This window comes from Girardinichthys multiradiatus, chromosome 21, assembly GCF_021462225.1.
Source record: "Girardinichthys multiradiatus isolate DD_20200921_A chromosome 21, DD_fGirMul_XY1, whole genome shotgun sequence".
NCBI classification, from domain to species: domain Eukaryota; kingdom Metazoa; phylum Chordata; class Actinopteri; order Cyprinodontiformes; family Goodeidae; genus Girardinichthys; species Girardinichthys multiradiatus.
Window position 1 is genome coordinate 30,742,078 of NC_061813.1, and position 20,208 is coordinate 30,762,285.

At 37.4% G+C, this 20,208-nt stretch overlaps 1 protein-coding gene across 19 annotated transcripts in view; it reads left to right on the forward strand.

The window, feature by feature from the left end:
• Positions 1–4,331, forward strand: part of scrib (scribble planar cell polarity protein) — an 80,457-nt gene extending 76,126 nt beyond the window's left edge. For 17 of the 19 annotated variants that reach the window (XM_047349352.1, XM_047349356.1, XM_047349361.1 and 14 more), the window contains one exon: positions 2,569–4,331. In XM_047349352.1, the coding sequence (XP_047205308.1) occupies positions 2,569–2,705 (137 nt within the window). In that variant the 3' untranslated portion in view covers positions 2,706–4,331. The remainder of the gene's footprint in view (positions 1–2,568) is intronic. The other 2 variants (XM_047349360.1, XM_047349363.1) reach the window with 1 other exon arrangement.
• The last annotated feature ends 15,877 nt before the right edge of the window (positions 4,332–20,208 follow it).

A 20,208-nucleotide genomic window follows, 5' to 3' on the forward strand; every position in this document is an offset into this window, starting at 1 on the left:
ACTGTTGCTCAGTGGTCCAAAGTACTTTTTTAGATTAAAGCAAATTCTGCATGTCATTCGGAAATCAAGGTGCCAGAGTCTGGAGGAAGACTGGGGAGAAGGAAATGCCAGAAGTCCAGTGTCAAGTACCCACAGTCAGTGATGGTCTGGGGTGCCGTGTCAGCTGCTGGTGTTGGTCCACTGTGTTTTATCAAGGGCAGGGTCAATGCAGCTAGCTATCAGGAGATTTTGGAGCACTTCATGCTTCCATCTGCTGAAAAGCTTTATGGAGATGAAGATTTCATTTTTCAGCACGACCTGGCACCTGCTCACAGTGCCAAAACCACTGGTAAATGGTTTACTGACCATGGTATCACTGTGCTCAATTGGCCTGCCAACTCTCCTGACCTGAACCCCATAGAGAATCTGTGGGATATTGTGAAGAGAACGTTGAGAGACTCAAGACCCAACACTCTGGATGAGCTAAAGGCCGCTATCGAAGCATCCTGGACCTCCATAAGACCTCAGCAGTGCCACAGGCTGATTGCCTCCATGCCACGCCGCATTGAAGCAGTCATTTCTGCAAAAGGATTCCCGACCAAGTATTGAGTGCATAACTGAACATGATTATTTGAAGGTTGACGTTTTTTGTATTAAAAACACTTTTCTTTTATTGGTCGGATGAAATATGCTAACTTTGTGAGATAGGAATTTTGGGTTTTCATGAGCTGTATGCCAAAATCATCCGTATTAAGACAATAAAAGACCTGAAATATTTCAGTTAGTGTGCAATGAATCTAAAATATATGAATGTTAAATTTTCATCATGACATTATGGAAAATAATTAACTTTATCACAATATGCTAATATTTTGAGAAGGACCTGTATGTGTTGATCTGCACAGATACACTCTAACCTGCAACTCGTGTGGCGAAGCTTGGATTTAGGTTGCTTTGCTTCGGCTGTCCTGATCTGCAAGATGTATGTTGGGTCCGAACCATCTCAAGGTGGCACTAAGGATCTGAACACTTCAAGCCTTTCTTTCACGGGTGTGCAGTTTATATTCCTGAATCTGCTGCTTTGTTGTTTGAGTTAAATGGTTCAGTCAGCTGCTGTTGATTTGCGACTAAAAACAGACCACCTGTATGTTCTTTTGAGAGATTCACCGATCATGTTTTGTTGAGCTTCCATCGGCTGGATTCCAGTTTCAGATGAACTCTTTGTGGTAACAGCCTTAATGAACTGTCGATATGTGTTTGTAGAAAGAACCGGTTCCTTTTCTAGAAGCTTCTTTACATCTCAGACTTAGTTTTCAAACACACCAGAGATACTGAAAAGGGCTTTGAGTTTTCTGTCCTCCGTTATGACTTCGACACTGAAGAGTGTTGTAGTTCAAGCTAGAAAATCAGTGCATCTGCAATTCTTCTCTCTCAGGCTGGGCCTCAGTTGTCCATAAATCCGTGTTGTTGATGTGCAGACTGAAATTAATGGAACCCATCAGAACAGTTCGGTTCTACACCTATCTCAAAGGTTCTAGCCAGTCTTAACGGCGCCACTCACTTAGATTTAGTTTCTAACTCGGAACCGTGTAGTTTTTGGAAAGGTTTCCATGGTTAAAATTTGATAAATAAAGCTGAAAAATATGTTTGCATCCATTTTAGTCGCCTAAAAGGCCTTCAGGACATTTTCAAATCGTGTATGGATTTGTATAATAATACATTAGAGAGAATTATAAATTAAATTCCTGAACATTTTTGCTACTCATTGATTCTAGTTTAAATGAATTTGTCATATGCTGGTAAATTGTATTATTACGACCCAACTTTCTTATAGTAGAATGTTGAAAATGACTTTAAATCATCAGTTGTCAAAGCTTTTTAGAAACCTCCGGCTCTCATTTTAGACGTACTGATCAGAACCGGGTCTAAGCAACATTATTGATGAAGAAAACCACTTTGCTGACTCCTCTGGTTCTCATTAGTACCTCCAGCATCTCTGGCTCTGTAATCTGAGGTTCGGGCCTCGCCTGGAGTCAGACTCCGTCCAGCTGGCTACGATGGGTATTCTGTTCCAAACAGAGCTTAATATTGAAGAGAACATCACAGTGGTGCTGATGATCTTGTTTAGCCCAAATCAGTCATCTCTATAAAACCATCCTCATATTTGTTACACCGGTGAAGCCTCCTAAACCTTCTGCTCATCTTCTCTAATTAACAAAGCCTGTGATACTTATGAATGTTGTCCTTTCATTTATACATTTAAAAGTAACTGGAAGGTTGACTTGTGACCCGACTAAATCAAATTTTCCTCCCTGGTTCTTGTGCATGTAAACAAACTGTTTGACAGGTTTGGTACCTTCACAAGCTCCTGCTCACCGCTGCTGGTACTGCTTGTTTCTAGCTGCTGCTGCTCTGTGTGGGACGTGTCTTGCAGGTTTAAGGGTGGCGGTCTCTCTTCTCATCCAAAGCTGCAGCAATGTTTGTCCTAACTGCCTCGATCTTTGGCTACACAGCTGACAGAGTCAACTAAAGAAGACATTTCTGCTTAGTTGCGTTAAAGGCTTCATGTCTTCCTTTGTGTCTTTGCAGGGCATGGCTTCAGCCCTGAGGTGGAGGTTCCCACCCCGCTGCCTGCCACCTCAGCTTTGGAGGAGATGGCCCATTACAGCAACAAACGCAAACTGAGGCAGGGCCGCCGCAGCCTGGAAACCGCTGTGCCCACGTAACACAACCAGGAACACAACCCAGACACGTTCACACAGACTGGAGACGAACTCTCCAAATATAACCACTGCAGAGACTCTAAAGCTTTTAGTCGCCACACACTTGTATCCTGTGTGCCAGTCTTGCCTTTATAGTCTGTGGGTAAGTTGGCGAGCTCCTTAACAGCCCCCTGAAGGAGACGAGTTGGTGTGGTTCGCTAGGATTGCTACTTACAGACAAATTATTTTCTTAAATCTTCTGTTTGCCTCGTAGATCAGATCTATTTTAACTTGAGGGTGATCAAAATGTGTTGTTTTATTTCTGCATCATTGTGATGTCACTGTTTATATAAAAAAGGACTTAGTGGAAACAGGAAATGAAAAGAAATGGGTTATAGTTTTAGTAACTTCAGCAATTAGACTGTAAAGTGTTTTTATAATTTGGGATGTAAATATTACCTGAGGAGGGAACAGCTTGCTACCTTCATCGTCACATATTGTGGAAAATCTTCTCTCATGAAGCACATATCATGTATTCACTGCCACTGTATCATAATTTATTGTTTTATCAAATTGAAGACTTACAGTTTTAACCCATTTTAACTCATGAGGACAGCTTAGGTGTATCCTCATGAGTCTGAAAGCTTTTAACTGATGATCTGCATATCACTACTTACATTTACTTTATAAATAAACCTAAATCACAGGGTGGAGCATGGTTAAATGTTTGGAGGGAACCGCCTTGTTGCACATAACTGTACTGAGACGCATCAACAGACTGGTTTCTGTCATCTCTGCAGCCTCTGTTCAGATTAACCGGTGTTGCCTTCCTCTATAGAGAGAATATCTACACTGGACACAGCAGATGCTCACCAACTGATTATGGGATCGAGCATGTTGGCATAATTAATAAATGGTACTTATCCTGCTAAGGATATTGTTTTTGTATTTTGAAATCAATGTGAACCATTAATACTATCCTGCATTATCTGGAGTTTTACCACAGTGATGTGAAGGTAGCAGGTGTTGTATTTTTCTGACTATGGTTAATTTAAATCTGATGCCACTGAAAAAAGAAAGAAAATCATTTATCGTGTGAATAATGTACAAAAAAACTGAAAGGATCCTGTCTGGACTGCTGAAGCATCTGGGTGAGGTTAGGCTTTTTATTGGGATGTTCTTTTCATGTGTATTGGTTTAATTGGGAGAGCTGTGACAGGCTGCACCAATCAGAAATCACTTTTAAAACCACCATGCAGCTCCTGGGCTTCTCTGCAGAATCACAGCATCGTAGCATTTTAATTTAATCTAGGGTCGATGATTAGTTTTCCTTGTTGCTTTCACTGACTGAAATTCAGTTTGATATAATTTGCTATTTGTTTTGTTTTTTTTAACTATTTGTAGGCAACAATTTTTTTTCCAGATGGGTTTCACTACATTGATGCCGTGTTTTATGTTTCTGTTTTATTATTTTGTCTTGAGTTCTTTTCAGGGGGATTTAACTTGCTAACAGGCCAGAGGGTGTGGGGTCAGAAGTCCTAGGGTCAAGGGTTATAGCTCATATAAGACTGTAACTAGTGAATTTGTACAACCAAAGAAGTCTATTTTGTGGTTCAGGAATAATAAATTTTACTTTTCATTTAAGAAGCTCATTCAGTCTGCTGTGTTTTCTGCTTGATCAACGCAAAATCTCAAATGAATGGAGAGAAAATGTCCTCTAGAAAGGGATATTAAGGGTTTTCTGTACTGATAAAAAGTTATCTTTAGCATTTTCTGCTGCAGCTAAGAAAATTACTTCATCAGAAAGTTCTTAATACTTAATTTTCTGGGGTAATGGAGGGAAGTTGTTCCCTGGACCCTGCAGGTACAAATTAGTTGGTTACATGTCTTCCTCCAGGTAGTTGAATCATATTTTTTGCAGTCAAACACCTGTTTAATGCATAAACCATGCAAATGTGCAACCTTTACTCCGAGAAGCAATTGACCCTAAGAATTAAACTAATATCCAAATATATAAATTTAATCTCCATATGTTCTCCAGCTGTTCTGTGAAGGCTTCAGAGGTTTGCTAGAGAACTACTGCACCAACCCAAATCTGGCTGTCCACCTAAACTGACAAGCTGGCCAAGGACAGCATTAATCAGAGGAGCTAACAAGAGGGCCATGGTCACTCTGGAGGACTTGCAGAACTCCACAGCTCACGTGCGACAATCTGCCGACAGGGCAGCCATGATTTGAGCACTCCACAGATCTGCCTTGTATGGAAGAGTAGTAAGAAAAAAACCAACTGTTTAAAGAAAGCTGAAATTAGTCCAGATCCCCACAAGCCTTTTAGAGACGACAAACTTGAAGACTGTGTTGATCCGAGAATAAAATTGAGCTTTAGGGCTTACAATCAAAACACCAACTCAGCCTTAAACTCCCAACAGAGAAAACATGGTGGCGGCAGCGTCATGCTGTGGGGATCTTTTTCCCAGCAGAGCTTGGGAAATTAGTGAGTTGATGGTGGGATGCATGTAGCTACATACGAATGCAAAAATACACAATTAGTTTATCATAAAATACTTTAAAGTTTATAACTTGTTATAAAATCTATTCAAGCGTTCACTGGCTATGAATACTTTTATTCATTTATGAACAATTATTTATGAATACTCATAAATAATTGTTCAATATTGGAAGAAAACGTATCGAGGTTTTTTGGCTCTAATCCTAAGAAACTGCTTTGCCCTAAAAAGAGTAAATACCCTAAAGATTAAGAATTAAATCCGGACAATTTGTCTTTCAAGGTGGACTTCAGTAATATTGGAAATTAATGTTTAAACCTCAAAATGTAGCAATATTATCGGAAAATGACGGGCCTAAAAGTCTACATACAAAGAAAGAGTAGCCGATGTCTCACTGTAGGAAATTGGATTAATTTCCTGAAAACCAAACTTCCAACTCCCATAAATATCCAGACAGAAGGAAAAACATTTTATATTAAATATTAATAGGTGCCGGTCCACCCTCTGCAGCAATGAAGGCTTCAACTGTTCTAGAAGACTTTCCATAAGGTTTATGGGAATTTTGAATCATTTTTCAAAAAGTACCTTGTTTAGGTCAGACACTGATGTTGGATGAGAAGGCCTGGCTCAAAGTCCTTACTCAAATCAATCCCAAAGTTGCTCCATCAGGTTCATATCAGGACTCTGAGCAGGTCAGTCAAGTTCTTGGTGCAATAGTCCACAGTCATGTTAGAAATAAAGCCCCTAAACTGTTCCAAAAGTCTGCAACATAAAATTATCCAAAACCAAACTTTACTTGACACAATGCAGTGCTGTTCTCCTGGCAGCTGCAAAAACTCAGAATCATCTATTGGATCCATGATTTGACACTCCAGAGAACATGTCTCCACTGCTCTAGAGTCCAAGAGCATCCAACACTTGGTAATGTAAGGTGTAGCAAACATAAAGCACTCCAAATCAGGAGTCCAGAGGTACATACTGGATAAAATCATTCGTGTTTTACTGCATCTTACCACGGTGGGACCCATTTCTCTAATACTGATATGTTGAATTTTTCCAGAATAATTTATTAGTTATATGCTGGACAGCTCCCAACTCCCCATAATTGTTTAGCCAATAAAATGAACATAAAATAAAATTTCTGCTGTTTGGGTGAACAAATGTATGCTATTCTTTACAAACGAATGTTGAAGTAAGACAAAGACCCATTTCACCATCCACACCATCAGATGAATTGTTAGTCCTGTGTGCACCATCTGATTCTTATATAAGCAAATCATCTCTCAGCCTCTGCTCTTTTCACCAATCAAGACTCTCCTAAGGTGTCACTTTTTACTCATGCATATACAGGTCCTTCTCAAAATATTAGCATATTGTGATAAAGTTCATTATTTTCCATAATGTCATGATGAAAATTTAACATTCATATATTTTAGATTCATTGCACACTAACTGAAATATTTCAGGTCTTTTGTCTTAATACGGATGATTTTGGCATACAGCTCATGAAAACCCAAAATTCCTATCTCACAAAATTAGCATATCATTAAAAGGGTCTCTAAACGAGCTATGAACCTAATCATCTGAATCAACGAGTTAACTCTAAACACCTGCAAAAGATTCCTGAGGCCTTTAAAACTCCCAGCCTGGTTCATCACTCAAAACCCCAATCATGGGTAAGACTGCCGACCTGACTGCTGTCCAGAAGGCCACTATTGACACCCTCAAGCAAGAGGGTAAGACGCAGAAAGAAATTTCTGAACGAATAAGCTGTTCCCAGAGTGCTGTATCAAGGCACCTCAGTGGGAGGTCTGTGGGAAGGAAAAAGTGTGGCAGAAAACGCTGCACAACGAGAAGAGGTGACCGGACTCTGAGGAAGATTGTGGAGAAGGGCCGATTCCAGACCTTGGGGGACCTGCGGAAGCAGTGGACTGAGTCTGGAGTAGAAACATCCAGAGCCACCGTGCACAGGCGTGTGCAGGAAATGGGCTACTGGGGCCGCATTCCCCAGGTCAAGCCACTTTTGAACCAGAAACAGCAGCAGAAGCGCCTGACCTGGGCTACAGAGAAGCAGCACTGGACTGTTGCTCAGTGGTCCAAAGTACTTTTTTCGGATGAAAGCAAATTCTGCGTGTCATTCGGAAATCAAGGTGCCAGGGTCTGGAGGAAGACTGGGGAGAAGGAAGTGCCAAAATGCCAGACGTCCAGTGTCAAGTACCCACAGTCAGTGATGGTCTGGGGTGCCGTGTCAGCTGCTGGTGTTGGTCCACTGTGTTTTATCAAGGGCAGGGTCAATGCAGCTAGCTATCAGGAGATTTTGGAGCATTTCATGCTTCCATCTGCTGAAAAGCTTTATGGAGATGAAGATTTCATTTTTCAGCACGACCTGGCACCTGCTCACAGTGCCAAAACCACTGGTAAATGGTTTACTGACCATGGTATCACAGTGCTCAATTGGCCTGCCAACTGTCCTGACCTGAACCCCATAGAGAATCTGTGGGATATTGTGAAGAGAACATTGAGAGACTCAAGACCCAATACTCTGGATGAGCTAAAGGCCGCTATCAAAGCATCCTGGGCCTCCATAAGACCTCAGCAGTGCCACAGGCTGATTGCCTCCATGCCACGCCGCATTGAAGCAGTCATTTCTGCAAAAGGATTCCCGACCAAGTATTGAGTGCATAACTGTACATGATTATTTGAAGGTTGACGTTTTTTGTATTAAAAACACTTTTCTTTTATTGGTCGGATGAAAAATGCTAATTTTGTGAGATAGGAATTTTGGGTTTTCATGAGCTGTATGCCAAAATCATCCGTATTAAGACAATAAAAGACCTGAAATATTTCAGTTAGTGTGCAATGAATCTAAAATATATGAATTTTAAATTTTCATCATGACATTTTGGAAAATAATGAACTTTATCACAATATGCTAATATTTTGAGAAGGACCTGTATTGCTGCATGTCCTCAGATCTCCTGACAGCTGTATGAAGGGCTTGTCCTTTGAATCTCCCCAGAACGTTTGGATGAGGTCTCCTCTCAAGGCTACAATTTTCCCTCGTTATACAGTTTTCTTTTCTACCACACTTTGTTCTTCCACTTAACTTTCCATAAGTATGGTTGAATACAGCACTGTGTGAACAGTAAGCTTGGTTGGCAATGACTATTTGTGGCTTGCCTTACTTGTGGAAAAGTCGTACTCATGTATATAGACATTAACATTTCTGCATTAAATGGATTTGTATTGGTCTTATGCAGCATTTTAATTATCTAAAACAGAATTTTGGGTTTTCATCAGCTCGCAGCCATATTCATGAATATAATGAAGTACAACACTTGAAACTCTATGTAGAAGTTTTAACTTTTTTAATGTAATTGCTGAACTAATAGTGTGAATGCTGAAGGCATTCACACTATTGAGATCCTGTTTATTATTATTATGTATATCTAACACTTTTTGGCACCTATCTCCTTCATACTTTGTGCTATTTCAGCCATTCAACTTTTAAAATGTTCAGCTCATTTAGGACATTACGGCTATGACTTTTGGTGTTAATACTTTTTATACTTTTTAAAATATTTAGCTTTTTGTGCCGATTTTTGGCCCATTGAAATGAATGGAAAATCTTAAAAATTCCGCAAAATTCAGCTAAAACTTTGCGCTCTTTAACAGCTTACTACTTCTGCATACGTTCAGCTAGAAACACCATTCAACTTTTAAAAAGTTCACAAGACATTAAGCTATCTTCAAATGATTCAGCTTTTTGATATCTATTACGGTTCTTCTACAATTGCGATTCAAATTTTAGGCAAGATTTTTAACATTTTTGATTTTATAATGTAATCTTATGGCGGAATTCGTCAGTTGGTAGAGTACGCTCTAGGTTGTTGAATAACCTGAGAAAGTACGAACAAACTCTCCTCACTTGCTCAATTTTCACTCTACTGGCACAAATTAGGTATCAAAATGTAGGATGCTCTTCCGCGATTCAGAAAATGCCACCCTCATTAATGTAGGACTAACGGATTTCACGCAACACGCCCGGGAGCAACGCAAAGTCAACGCAGCCTGAATGGAAAACCTATAGGAATTTCAAAAAAATTTGCGCAAACAATCCTTAAACTCACATGTTTTCGAATCGCCACCTCTCCTAAACCGTTCAAGTTAGAGACATGAGCTTTGCACCAATTAATCTTCAGACCTTGCTGGCGCTCACATTGAAGGAATTCTTTTGATACCTTTTATCGTTTTGTCATAAAAAAGGTTTGTTTAGGAGTACAAAAATTGTCCTTCCCAAAATCGCTTGAAATTTAAAAATTTCTAAATTATCCACTTTTCTACAGTGTTACATCTCCTACACTGATTTATGTAGACACATGAAAATCTCCAGGATTGTTCACCCGTCCCTGCTGATACCTACGGTCCATAAATTATTTGGATACCTTTTATCGTTTTCTCGTGAAGTAGGTTTGTTTGAGAGAGAAAAATTCACCTTCACTCAGGTTAAAAATGGTCAAAATGATCCACTTTTTCACGGGGTCACAACTTCCAGACAGATTTTTGTAGAAAATTGAGAAGCTCCATGATTGTTCACCAGGGCCTGCTGATTAATACAGTGCATGAATCACATTAATAGCCCTTATAGTTTCCGAGGTATTAGACGTTGTTCAAGAACATGTTCAGGCATTTTTGTGTTTTTCTCCATTTTTCCCTTTTTTTCACCTAGTGTTGTGCCTTTATTATTATATTTTCAACAAAAATGTGTTAATAATCTCGTTCCCTTGTCCGTTCTGAGAAAAACGGTCCAAGAATGACGTTGATAGCCCTTACGGTTTCCGAGTTATGGGCAGTAGTTCGGGAGCATGTGCCACCATGTTATAAAGCCAGGCCATGATGAGACACAAAGTGTGGTGCTGTGTGAGTGAGAAACAGCAGCTGTTGGGCGCTCATTAATTACCATAGCAACAGAACACAGCTGCCAGTGAACTTTAGTAACCTCTGACAGAGAGTGGCTCTGAGGCTGAGATCAGGCCAGAAGCTTACATGAGTGATCACAATAAGTCAGTCATAGCTGACAACCACAATAGATTTACAAAATAAGACCTACACATACTCTACAAAATAAAAGCCTTTTTTTCACACTGAACATCAACCTTCCATATTTACAAATGATTTTTTTAAAGCTGATAATAGCATACACAATGATTTCAGACAAGCAAGCAGGTTCTATATGACTAATGGAAATAACCCAGACTTGAAACCCTGCTAGATTTTCAAAAAAGACAAAACCTGCTCTACAAAATAAAAGCTTTTACATTTTAAACTATAGAAGATTGCAGCACTGGGCTTTACACTAATGTTGGAGCTCATCCAGTGTAGGAAATAGGACCAGGTCATCCCTTTAAAATAAGGCTTACTGAAATTTTCAAAATGAAAGCCACAGCGTACCATAGTTTGTATTGATTTTTTAAGCTGATAATAGCATACATAATGATTTTAGAATAGCAACCAGGTTCTTTATATCTAGTGGAAGTACGCCAGACCTGAAAGGACAACCATGCTGGACTTTCAAAACAACACCTACACATACCCTACAAAATAAACGTCTTCATATTTCACACAGCGATAATTGCAGCATTGGCTTAACACTATTCCTGGGACTCTGTGATGGAAATGGATCTACTTTATCCTTTCAAAATAAACTCACTGATATTTACAAAATAAAAGTCTCTACATTCCTTAGTTGGGGCCTGCCATAGCTATGAAGAGAGAACAGTGAGTGGCCTGACTCCCATGCCATTGTCTTGTGGCACCTATTACTACACACCTCTAACCTGGGCTCTTTATTTATTGGTGAATGCCAAAGCAATGCAAGGACGCATGATTACTGGTAAAACAAGAACAGGTCTAGATAGACATCTTAACCTTCTACCCTCAATCATGATGCACACCGTTCTGTTGCTTTGGTTCTGTACCTCAGCCCCACAACCTTTGGCTCTGGTCCGAGAAGCACGCACCAAGAGGCAGGCCCCGTCTAAATTTCTTCAGAAATGTTCAGGTTTATTATTACTATTATTATTGTGTGAATGCTGAAGAGTGAATAATTTTAAACGGCAGATTCATCGACTTTTGAATATACGCTGTAGTAAGCAGCATTTTAGCTAATTTTAGCTTATACATTGCTTTTTGCATGGTAGATGGGGTAAATTAATATCAGCCTTCATGCTAGTGATAGTAAAAATGCTAATGTTAGCATTTTAGTTTCTCTTTCTCCTCTCTTCTCTCTTAACAAAGAACACTTTTGCCTTTTTTAGTCAATTTCTTGTTTGTTTTTGTGTTTCTTCAGCGTATTTGTTGTTAGTTCAGTCTTTTTTTTATTTTCTGCTATTTTTTTATGTATTTTAGCACTGACTTCAACTTCTTAGGCTATATTTTTGCTTCAGTCTATGCTTTTTCAGCTCATCTATGGGCAGCTCTTTCCTGCTTTTTTAATGTTTTTGTCAGTTCTTGTATTTCAACAACTATTTCAAGTAGTTTTGAGGTTACTTCACTTTGTTATGGTGTTTATACCTAGTAGTCTTCAGTCTTCCTGCTAAAACAGATCAGATGACAGTATTTCTTTGCTGTTTCTGCCATTTCTACTAATTTATCAGATTTCAGCTGACATTCTGCTTTCAGCCTTAGCCATTTTCTGCCAGCTTTCAACATGAGCTTAGCATTTCTGTTTTCTTCTAATTCATTATATTTCAGCAGATTGTCTGCAGTCAATTTCAGCTCGTTTCTGCCAGCTTTCAGCTAAAAAAAAATTCAGCTTTCAGCATTCACACTGCATTTTTGCAAATTTTGCAAATTGCAAATTTTTCTAGTTATGTTTTTGATGCTATTCTAATTTATTGAGAAGTGACTGTTTTAGATCTAGCAGTCTTTATTTGCTCCGGTCAAAGTTGCGTTTTATCGGATGAACTGATTACACATTCAGCATGTTTGACTTTCAACAAAATCAACAGAATGGATCAAAACAACCAAGTTGGACTTTGAATTAAGGAAAGAGGATCGAAACATCCAAATCAATCTCCCTACAGAGATCCTATAGCAGAGAAGAAAAGCGGACCAATAATTTTCATGATGAGAGCGTTCATATTTCTCTGTTTCTTTGGATGGGCAGCGGCAGCAGAAAAAATACGCACATCTTTTGATTGCCAGGTAAAAAATAAAGACAACTTTTTAAACTATCGAGTTCAATATCAGAATTTGAGAAAAGTAAGGGAACCAGCCCTTTAACTCTTGACTTTTACGACGTCTTTTGATAGGTGAGGCAATTATTTCCTTACAAAGCTTTGAGGACATTTAATCTGATCTGCTCAGTATTTAATGTTCATTTTTAATCACGTTTCTTCTATTCATTCAGTTAAAAAAATCAGGGCATGATCAGAGCAAAAAGTGGAGCATTTCTAAACTGAATAAACAATCCTCAGACTCAGTCTAATTCTTTTATTTTTCATTTTCAGGGATGTTATTTGCCAATGGAGGGATTTAACACTAAAAGCCCCTCGTCAAGAGTAAGTGGACGAGAAACTTAACAGACGATCCTAGAATCACTGATTAAGCTTTTATTTTATAAGGGACTAAACTATTCTCTATTTCTCACTTATGTGATGGCGCAGTGATCAGCCTCTAAAATTTTATTGTACTCCATTGTGTCCTTGGACCATAAAATGATGTGTTCCACTATTTTTAGAACAAATATTTGTCTTTTACGGCGTGCTAGACTATCTTTCCAGCCCTGGTTAATGATGAATGATGCATTATTAATGTATTTCTAACAACACAGCATTTGCATTACTTGCTATTAACTCTTCATTGCATATTTATCTGAAACAAGTCTTGTTGAGGTACTTCGCATTCTTAATAGAAAACATTTTACTCCTGGTTTTGGATTTGTTTCTTATTTTTCGGTATCGAAATGGACCAGTGAAATTACTACAAAGGCTTATTCACAGCAAAACAGACAGGAGATTAGTATGCTACAGTTTTAGGGTGTATTAACAAATGAATTACCTCATTCAAGTACTTTTTAAAATTACTTCTTAATACAAATGTTGAGTTGATAATCAACATTTTTGGGAGATTTCGTTGCTTTTTGAAGAGTAAAACCCACATTCTTACACGCACGCCACAGAAAAACACAGGAAGTGAGGATATGCACATATGTTTGTCTTAAAATGTTTTCTTTTTCTGTTTTAGGAGCCAGAGAAAGAGGAAGACAACCATGTACATGTAGGCAGGATTCACTTGTGTAACAAATTTCTGCAAATGTGCAAGAAGAATTACAAGAAGACAACCGTATGAAGATCGATTCCTGACCAGAAATAAACTATAGTAAAGTTTAGTTTCGTTTTAGGAATGGTATCTGGATTCCAAGTGAAAACAATTGAGTGTAGAATTTAGGGTGCATTACTTGCTTATTAATTTTAAAATTAAATCTGAAGTATTTAATCAGATATTTGGGAGATTTTGCTACCTTGTTTAAAAGGTCCAAAGTTCACTTTCTTAAACGGACACAACTAGGGCTGAAACAAGTATTCAGATTAATCTTGATTAATCGATAATTGAAATAATCATCAACTAATTTAATAATCAAATAATCCTTACCTTGAGTATACAGACTAATACGTGCCATTTGCTGAATGAACAATCAACTCAGAGCAGCAATTAGACAAAACTTGGGCAAAAAATATATATATTTTGCATTTAAAATGAAAACCCTTTTTGGTCTGTAAATATTCTCTATCCAGAACTTCTCATGTGGCTTAGCTTTAGCTTCACTTGGTTCAAATTATGTAAAAAAATCTCCTATTAAGCACCTTTTGCTATCTAATTATTTATCGATTATTCGAAAAAATGGTCTACAGATTAATCGATTGGCAAATTAATCATTAGTTACAGCCCTAAACACAACTAAAAACTGTATAAAAGGAGAAATGTTCCTGTTTGTCTTTAAGTAATTTCTCCTTTTTTAATGTGTCGAAACAAAGTAACCTTCCCAGCATTAAAGTGGGTAGACTTCACTTTTATAAAGTCATGGCAGATAATTATCCTGACAGTTCCGGAGATGTGCAAGGAAAACTAAAATTAGTAAAATACAAACTTGGGGAGAATGTAAGACCACCCTTACATAATTATAAGGTGATTGTGTTTGTTTTTAAGTAGAACGGGACCTGGGCTCCAGTTGAAAATGAGCTCGGGTTCCCTCCAAAACCAGTTGACCAAAAACACCCTGCAGGAAACAGAGGTAAAAAAAAAAAAAAACAATTACCTTGAATAAAAATGGTAATTTTTATTCAACAACCTTCAAAACCCTCCAACTGGTTTTGGAGGGAACCAGTTGACCAAAAAGATCTGCAGGAAAGAAAAGGTAATAAAGAAAAAATTACCTTGAATAAAAATGTCAGAAACTTGCTCTGATGCTGTCAAAGCAAATGGCTACTTCGTGAGAGGGATGGAAGTGGAGATGGACAGACGGACTGGATCTGCTCCAGTCTGTTGTGGTGAAAAAAAAGAGCCGACCCAAAAAGAAAAGCTCTAGCTGCACCGGTCCGTTTATGTTCAGGCGGGTCGTGTTCACCAATGTACCCGATCCTAATCTCAGACACTCGTCCCATCTGGAGTTTCTGATGTGAGGTAGTTGTAGGTAGATCTCGCTTTTCTTAAAAAGGAATAACTTCACATAAAGATATTTTTATTTACCAGTCACTGGAATGATACCTGGATAGCAACGGACACATTCTTTGGTTCCTCAAAAGGTCACAACAAAGAAACAATGTCAGGATCTTGGTCTGATGATGTCAAAGACAAACAGCTACAAATTTCACATGCAACTTCAATGTAAATTTGCACATTTTTTGGGTTATTTTGAATAGAGAGTGCATCTGTCATCAATGATTATTAAGTGTTCATGTACAGCAGAAACCACAGTCTGAAACGCCTGTTTAACAAACTATTCATCAAAACCAATAAAAAAAAACATTAAAGTAAAGAAATGAGATGGACCTAATACTTCACCACTGTTCAGTGCTTTTTGATTCTCTTGTGCAAGAATCAGTTGGATGATCTGCTAAGGATGCTTATTTCGTTGCTGCATCTAAATTGGGGATGTACAATATATCGATGTTAATGCAGTTAACATATCAATATCGGTCCCATAAGTAAATTTAGACCGATATTAAACACGGAGGAGGAGTCTTTTTGACTGCTCCCTTATTCAGGAGTCTCCACATTAAGTCAGTACATCTTGGACACAGGTTTGGCAGAGTTATTACGCCGGATGCCCTTCCTGACACAAATGGAAATCTAACCCAGGTCTCCTGCTTCAAAGACGGGCTCTTACCCCACGAAGCGACTGACCTGACATGAACAAACCATGTTTGTGTTCTGTTGCATTTGTTTGGTCATGTTATAGTGATGCAGCGCAGAATTGTAAGCGGTGGTGTCATCTTTTTCACGAAGTAGAAAGGGTACAGAGCTATATGTAATATTTACAATATCAGTAAATATCAGTTATTGTCCATTACAGCAATGTTATTGGTTATCAATATCGGCCACAATTTTTGTTTCAGTGCATCCCTATAATCTAAACTTACAAATCAATTTAATAGTTGAATGTTTTTCTAATTATTTTTTGCAATTTTATGTCCAGAAACACAGTGCAGCCCCCCTTGGAACCAGACACCGACGAAGGGTAGGAAAAATGACAGCAGGACAAAGTTTTCGTTGATAAACTTTACTTATTTTATGTTGAGGCAAAATGGAGTTCAATGTTAAGTTCTGTACTTAACAATTTTTACCACTCTAGGCAAGCCCACCTACTAGTAACTGGAACCCTCTTCAGTCGGATCTTGGTTTTAAAACCGAGGAAAATGAAAACCAGGTAAGAAGCGGTTCATCCAGCACTGCTTTATATCTGCACACATATCTATCAATGGTTGAAAACCGCATGAGTAACACATTAAATGGACCTCTTTATTCTTAATATAATTTGGACATTAAAATACAAATTAAAAGAACTTGGCTGAGTAAAAGTCGAATCAATACTTTTTGAAAAAAGACAAATATGCCAATACAACTTATTACAGTAAAACATAGTATTTCTTATTCCTTTCCTCCATCAGCAGTTTTCACTTTTGCTCTGATGAAAATATTTCACCCAGATGAAAAATCCAGCCATGCAGCTCCTATTATATTACCTTGACATTACAGGGTGGAAAATTTTGAAAAAAGGTAAACTCTGCAGCTCTGACATGAGCCCAAAACACTTATTATATTTTCCTAGTTTTAGGTCCATTGTTTGGGATCACGCTACAATTTGTGAAAACCTTCAGTACTGAAAGAAGATGTGTAACATTAAAATAAATGTTTACATGATTGACATCTACAGTTGCACAATATCCAGAAAATATGTAATATGTAACTTCCAACCAATCAAAATTAAGGAAGTTATCTCAGTTGTTGGGTTGGGTCAAACTGCAGTTTAGTCCCACTTGAACCATGTAACAGTCTCCCTATTCGCAGCAGCATCTCCCTATTGACTGCGCTTAAAAGCAATAGAAAATTTCAAGACAACGTTTACAGATAGGTTGCTTTTTTTTTTTTTTTTATATCTGGTGCTTGTGTGGCCCGTTTTTAGTGCTGCCCTGGGCAACTCCCTGTATGGCCCAAATGAAAACTCGCCACTGGCCTCATCTTGCCGACTCTTTTTCTTGCTTTACCATTAAACACCGTTCCCACATCTCTCTGAGAGTTTTAATATCCAGCCTCTAAAAATATACGTCATCAGGTCAGGAAGGGCAGTCGGAGTCCATCTTACTGGTTAAATATTTCATTCGAATTGGACATCATACTTAACAGCTTTCATGCAGAGAGGAGTTGCGTTACTGTTTCTTTGGATCTGTTTTGACCAATGATGAGACAAACAGCTTTGGATGTTTTACACATTAGCGAGGGGGAAAATCTATTTTTTATTAAGCTATTTAGCTCCTTGTTTTAATTCTCCAACCTTCATTGATGATGTTTTTTTAAAATGCTCAAGGAAATCTTAAGTAAAAACTACTAAAACATTTACTGCTTCAGGTATAAAACTAGAGTTGGAGAAAACTGACAGAAACAGCAGTTTCATTCTGTGTTTTACTACATATTCTGACGGATGGGTGACTGGTAGGAAATATTAGTTTTCTAGCCATTTGTAATCTATTTTTTTAGTAAATTTGCATCTGTTTTCTAAATTAAAAAGTTTAAAAAGCAATTTGGTATGTTTGCAAACTACAAAATAAACTATTTTATCCGACTAAGCTTCATTTTTTTTTTTTCAAATAAAATGTTTAGTTGAATGCGACAGCCGTTGTGCCAAAGGACGGGTCCAACACCACAACCAACTCATCAACTGTAAGTAGATACAGATAACAATCATACCATCCCACCGTATGGATGTCAGAAGACTATTTGGGATTTTTAGTGAAAAAATAATTCAAAATAAAATTTTAAGAGAATAAAGCATTGTTTTTCCTATATGATCACCTTTTTAAACTTAAGTTGATTTGTGTAAAAAAAAAAAGTGCCTTTTTCACAGTTTTTAAAATAATCAACATCTAAATTGCATTAATTTTAATACGAGGTGCTTTAGGACAAAATATGTCATATCACTGCATTTATTTTCAAGATCAAATAAAATTAGATTTTACCAATCTTCTGGATTTAAAATAAAACTTTCCAACTACAAAGCTTGAACAATACTTGCTACTGGTCTCTAATTTTCATGTTTTCCTGTTGTTTAGGCTGTTTATGCATCATATTTTACATAGAGAATGAGTTAACTGTATAGCTCTGTAAGTAACGTTCATCAATGTGACCCAGGTGATCGAGGACATCTGGCACCCTCTTAATAATAGTCGTGGTTTTAAACCGATGGGAAATGAGGACCAGGTAAGAAGTTTGCTCAACACTCATTTATATAACGGACTATAAATGATCTATTTTTGCAAGCTGTAGGAATCAGGAGTTAAATGAGAAATATCTAAAGCAAACCTATTTGTTTTAAAAACAAATGTGCTATTGTTATTTAGGTCTAATATTTGTAGTTTTTATGAACTTATCCTTTTTAGAAACAAGCACAAAATAAGTCATTTGATGTGACCTCAGACAAGAAATCCCATCATGCACCTCCCAATATTTCTCCTCGTCATTAAAGAAGAAAACAGACCTGAGAGAAACAGTCAGCAGCTCTGATATCAGAGCAACAAACCTGATCTTTTCCTAGTTGTAATTTTCAGAATTATGCTCCATCTCCAAATTGTGGAAACTGTCAGGCCTGAATAAATTGTTCATCAGGGGAATCCCGTTTTTGATGTTTTTGTCGTCATAAACGGATAACAAAGACTGATTATCATTTAAAAATGTCCAAGTCTGGCTTTTTGGACCAAAAACATAAAGATACATAAAGCATAAAATGTAATTAATGGATGACAAGACTTTTACACGCTTTCTGTAAAGAATATTGTTCTAAATTGCAAAGATCAGTTGAGGGATATGGTTAAAGGCAATAATATAATGCCTAATGATATCTAATATCAGGATATCTGTTGCTATTTCAGACCAATGAAGGAAATGCTCAGACTGAAAACAGCAAACTCATACCAGACCAGGTAGGTGAAAAAAAATGACTGAACAAATGGATTTTATTAACTTCCGAGTGTAGACAGCAAACAATGAACAGTTATAGACTCTGTTCATAGTAGTGGATTAGCATTACTGTATGCTGTGTGAATCATGTCTTGTAGAATTGAATGTACATTTATCTAAGCAACTATCTTTCACCCTCCATCTAAACCAGCCAACTATGTTCTGGCACCCTCTAAACAATCGTCCTGGTTTCCCAACAGAAGGAACCAAGGACCAGGTAAGGAACCATATCCCCAGCTGTGGTTTATATTTCCGAATAGAAAACAACTGTTAAAATCTGCATGGGTGGAAATTAAATGAGCAAGTATCCATCCTTTTCTCTTTTTTTTTGCAGAAAGAGCAGGACTAATGGAAGATGAGCAGCTGAGAGCTTATGGGAACATGAGCTAGACCATGAATCTTCCTGCAGATGATGAAATCATCTCTAAATAAAATCTAAACCTCTTTTGTGGATAAAGATTTGTTTATATGTGTTGTTAAAATGTCATGCCAAAAAGGTGCAAAGCATAGGTGTGAAAAAACAGTCCATATCAAAGGATAAACTTTCTAAATGGGTTCAGGTAAAAAATATATAATTTGTTGTTCAGTCAAAATATTAATACAAAAAACTGATCTTCTCAAAATGTCTTATTTAGAAGTCAAGAATTTCTTATTTTTTGGAAAAAAGTAATCCGTATCAATATTTATCCTGCAGATATAAAATTCAGATGAAAATATTTCATAACAGACAATAGAAAATGCACTGCTAGCGAGAAAATGAACACTAGGGCTGCATAATGCATCAACATCGCAATATCAGTGTGTGTAATATTCATGTCACAAAGGACATGCCACATGTTAATGTAATATTTAGCCAATTGGAGAGAGTATCACACTGGACACAGTTAACATTGATCAAATTCTTAAAGGAACACCAGATCGTCGTTTTGATCATTTTACTAGGACCATTTCTGAGTTGTATAAAAAACAAAATAATCAGATAAAAAAAATGTATAAGCATTTTGGTAATTCAGTTTTATTCATTTTTGTTTCAATTAATTAAATCATCAAAAAGCTTACAGAAATGTTCCATAAATGAGATGATGGACTGAAATGTAATTTCATTGTTTTGTTACATGCATGAGAAATTAATGTCTAAAACTGTCAGCTGACACTAAAGAACTACCCTCTAGATATCTTTTTACATTTACTATAAAGAAGAATAAGAAAAAATACAGGTAGTAACAATGATAATGAATTTTTCATTTGACTATTTTAGTGTTCCTATTCAGTCCTTAATGCTTGCC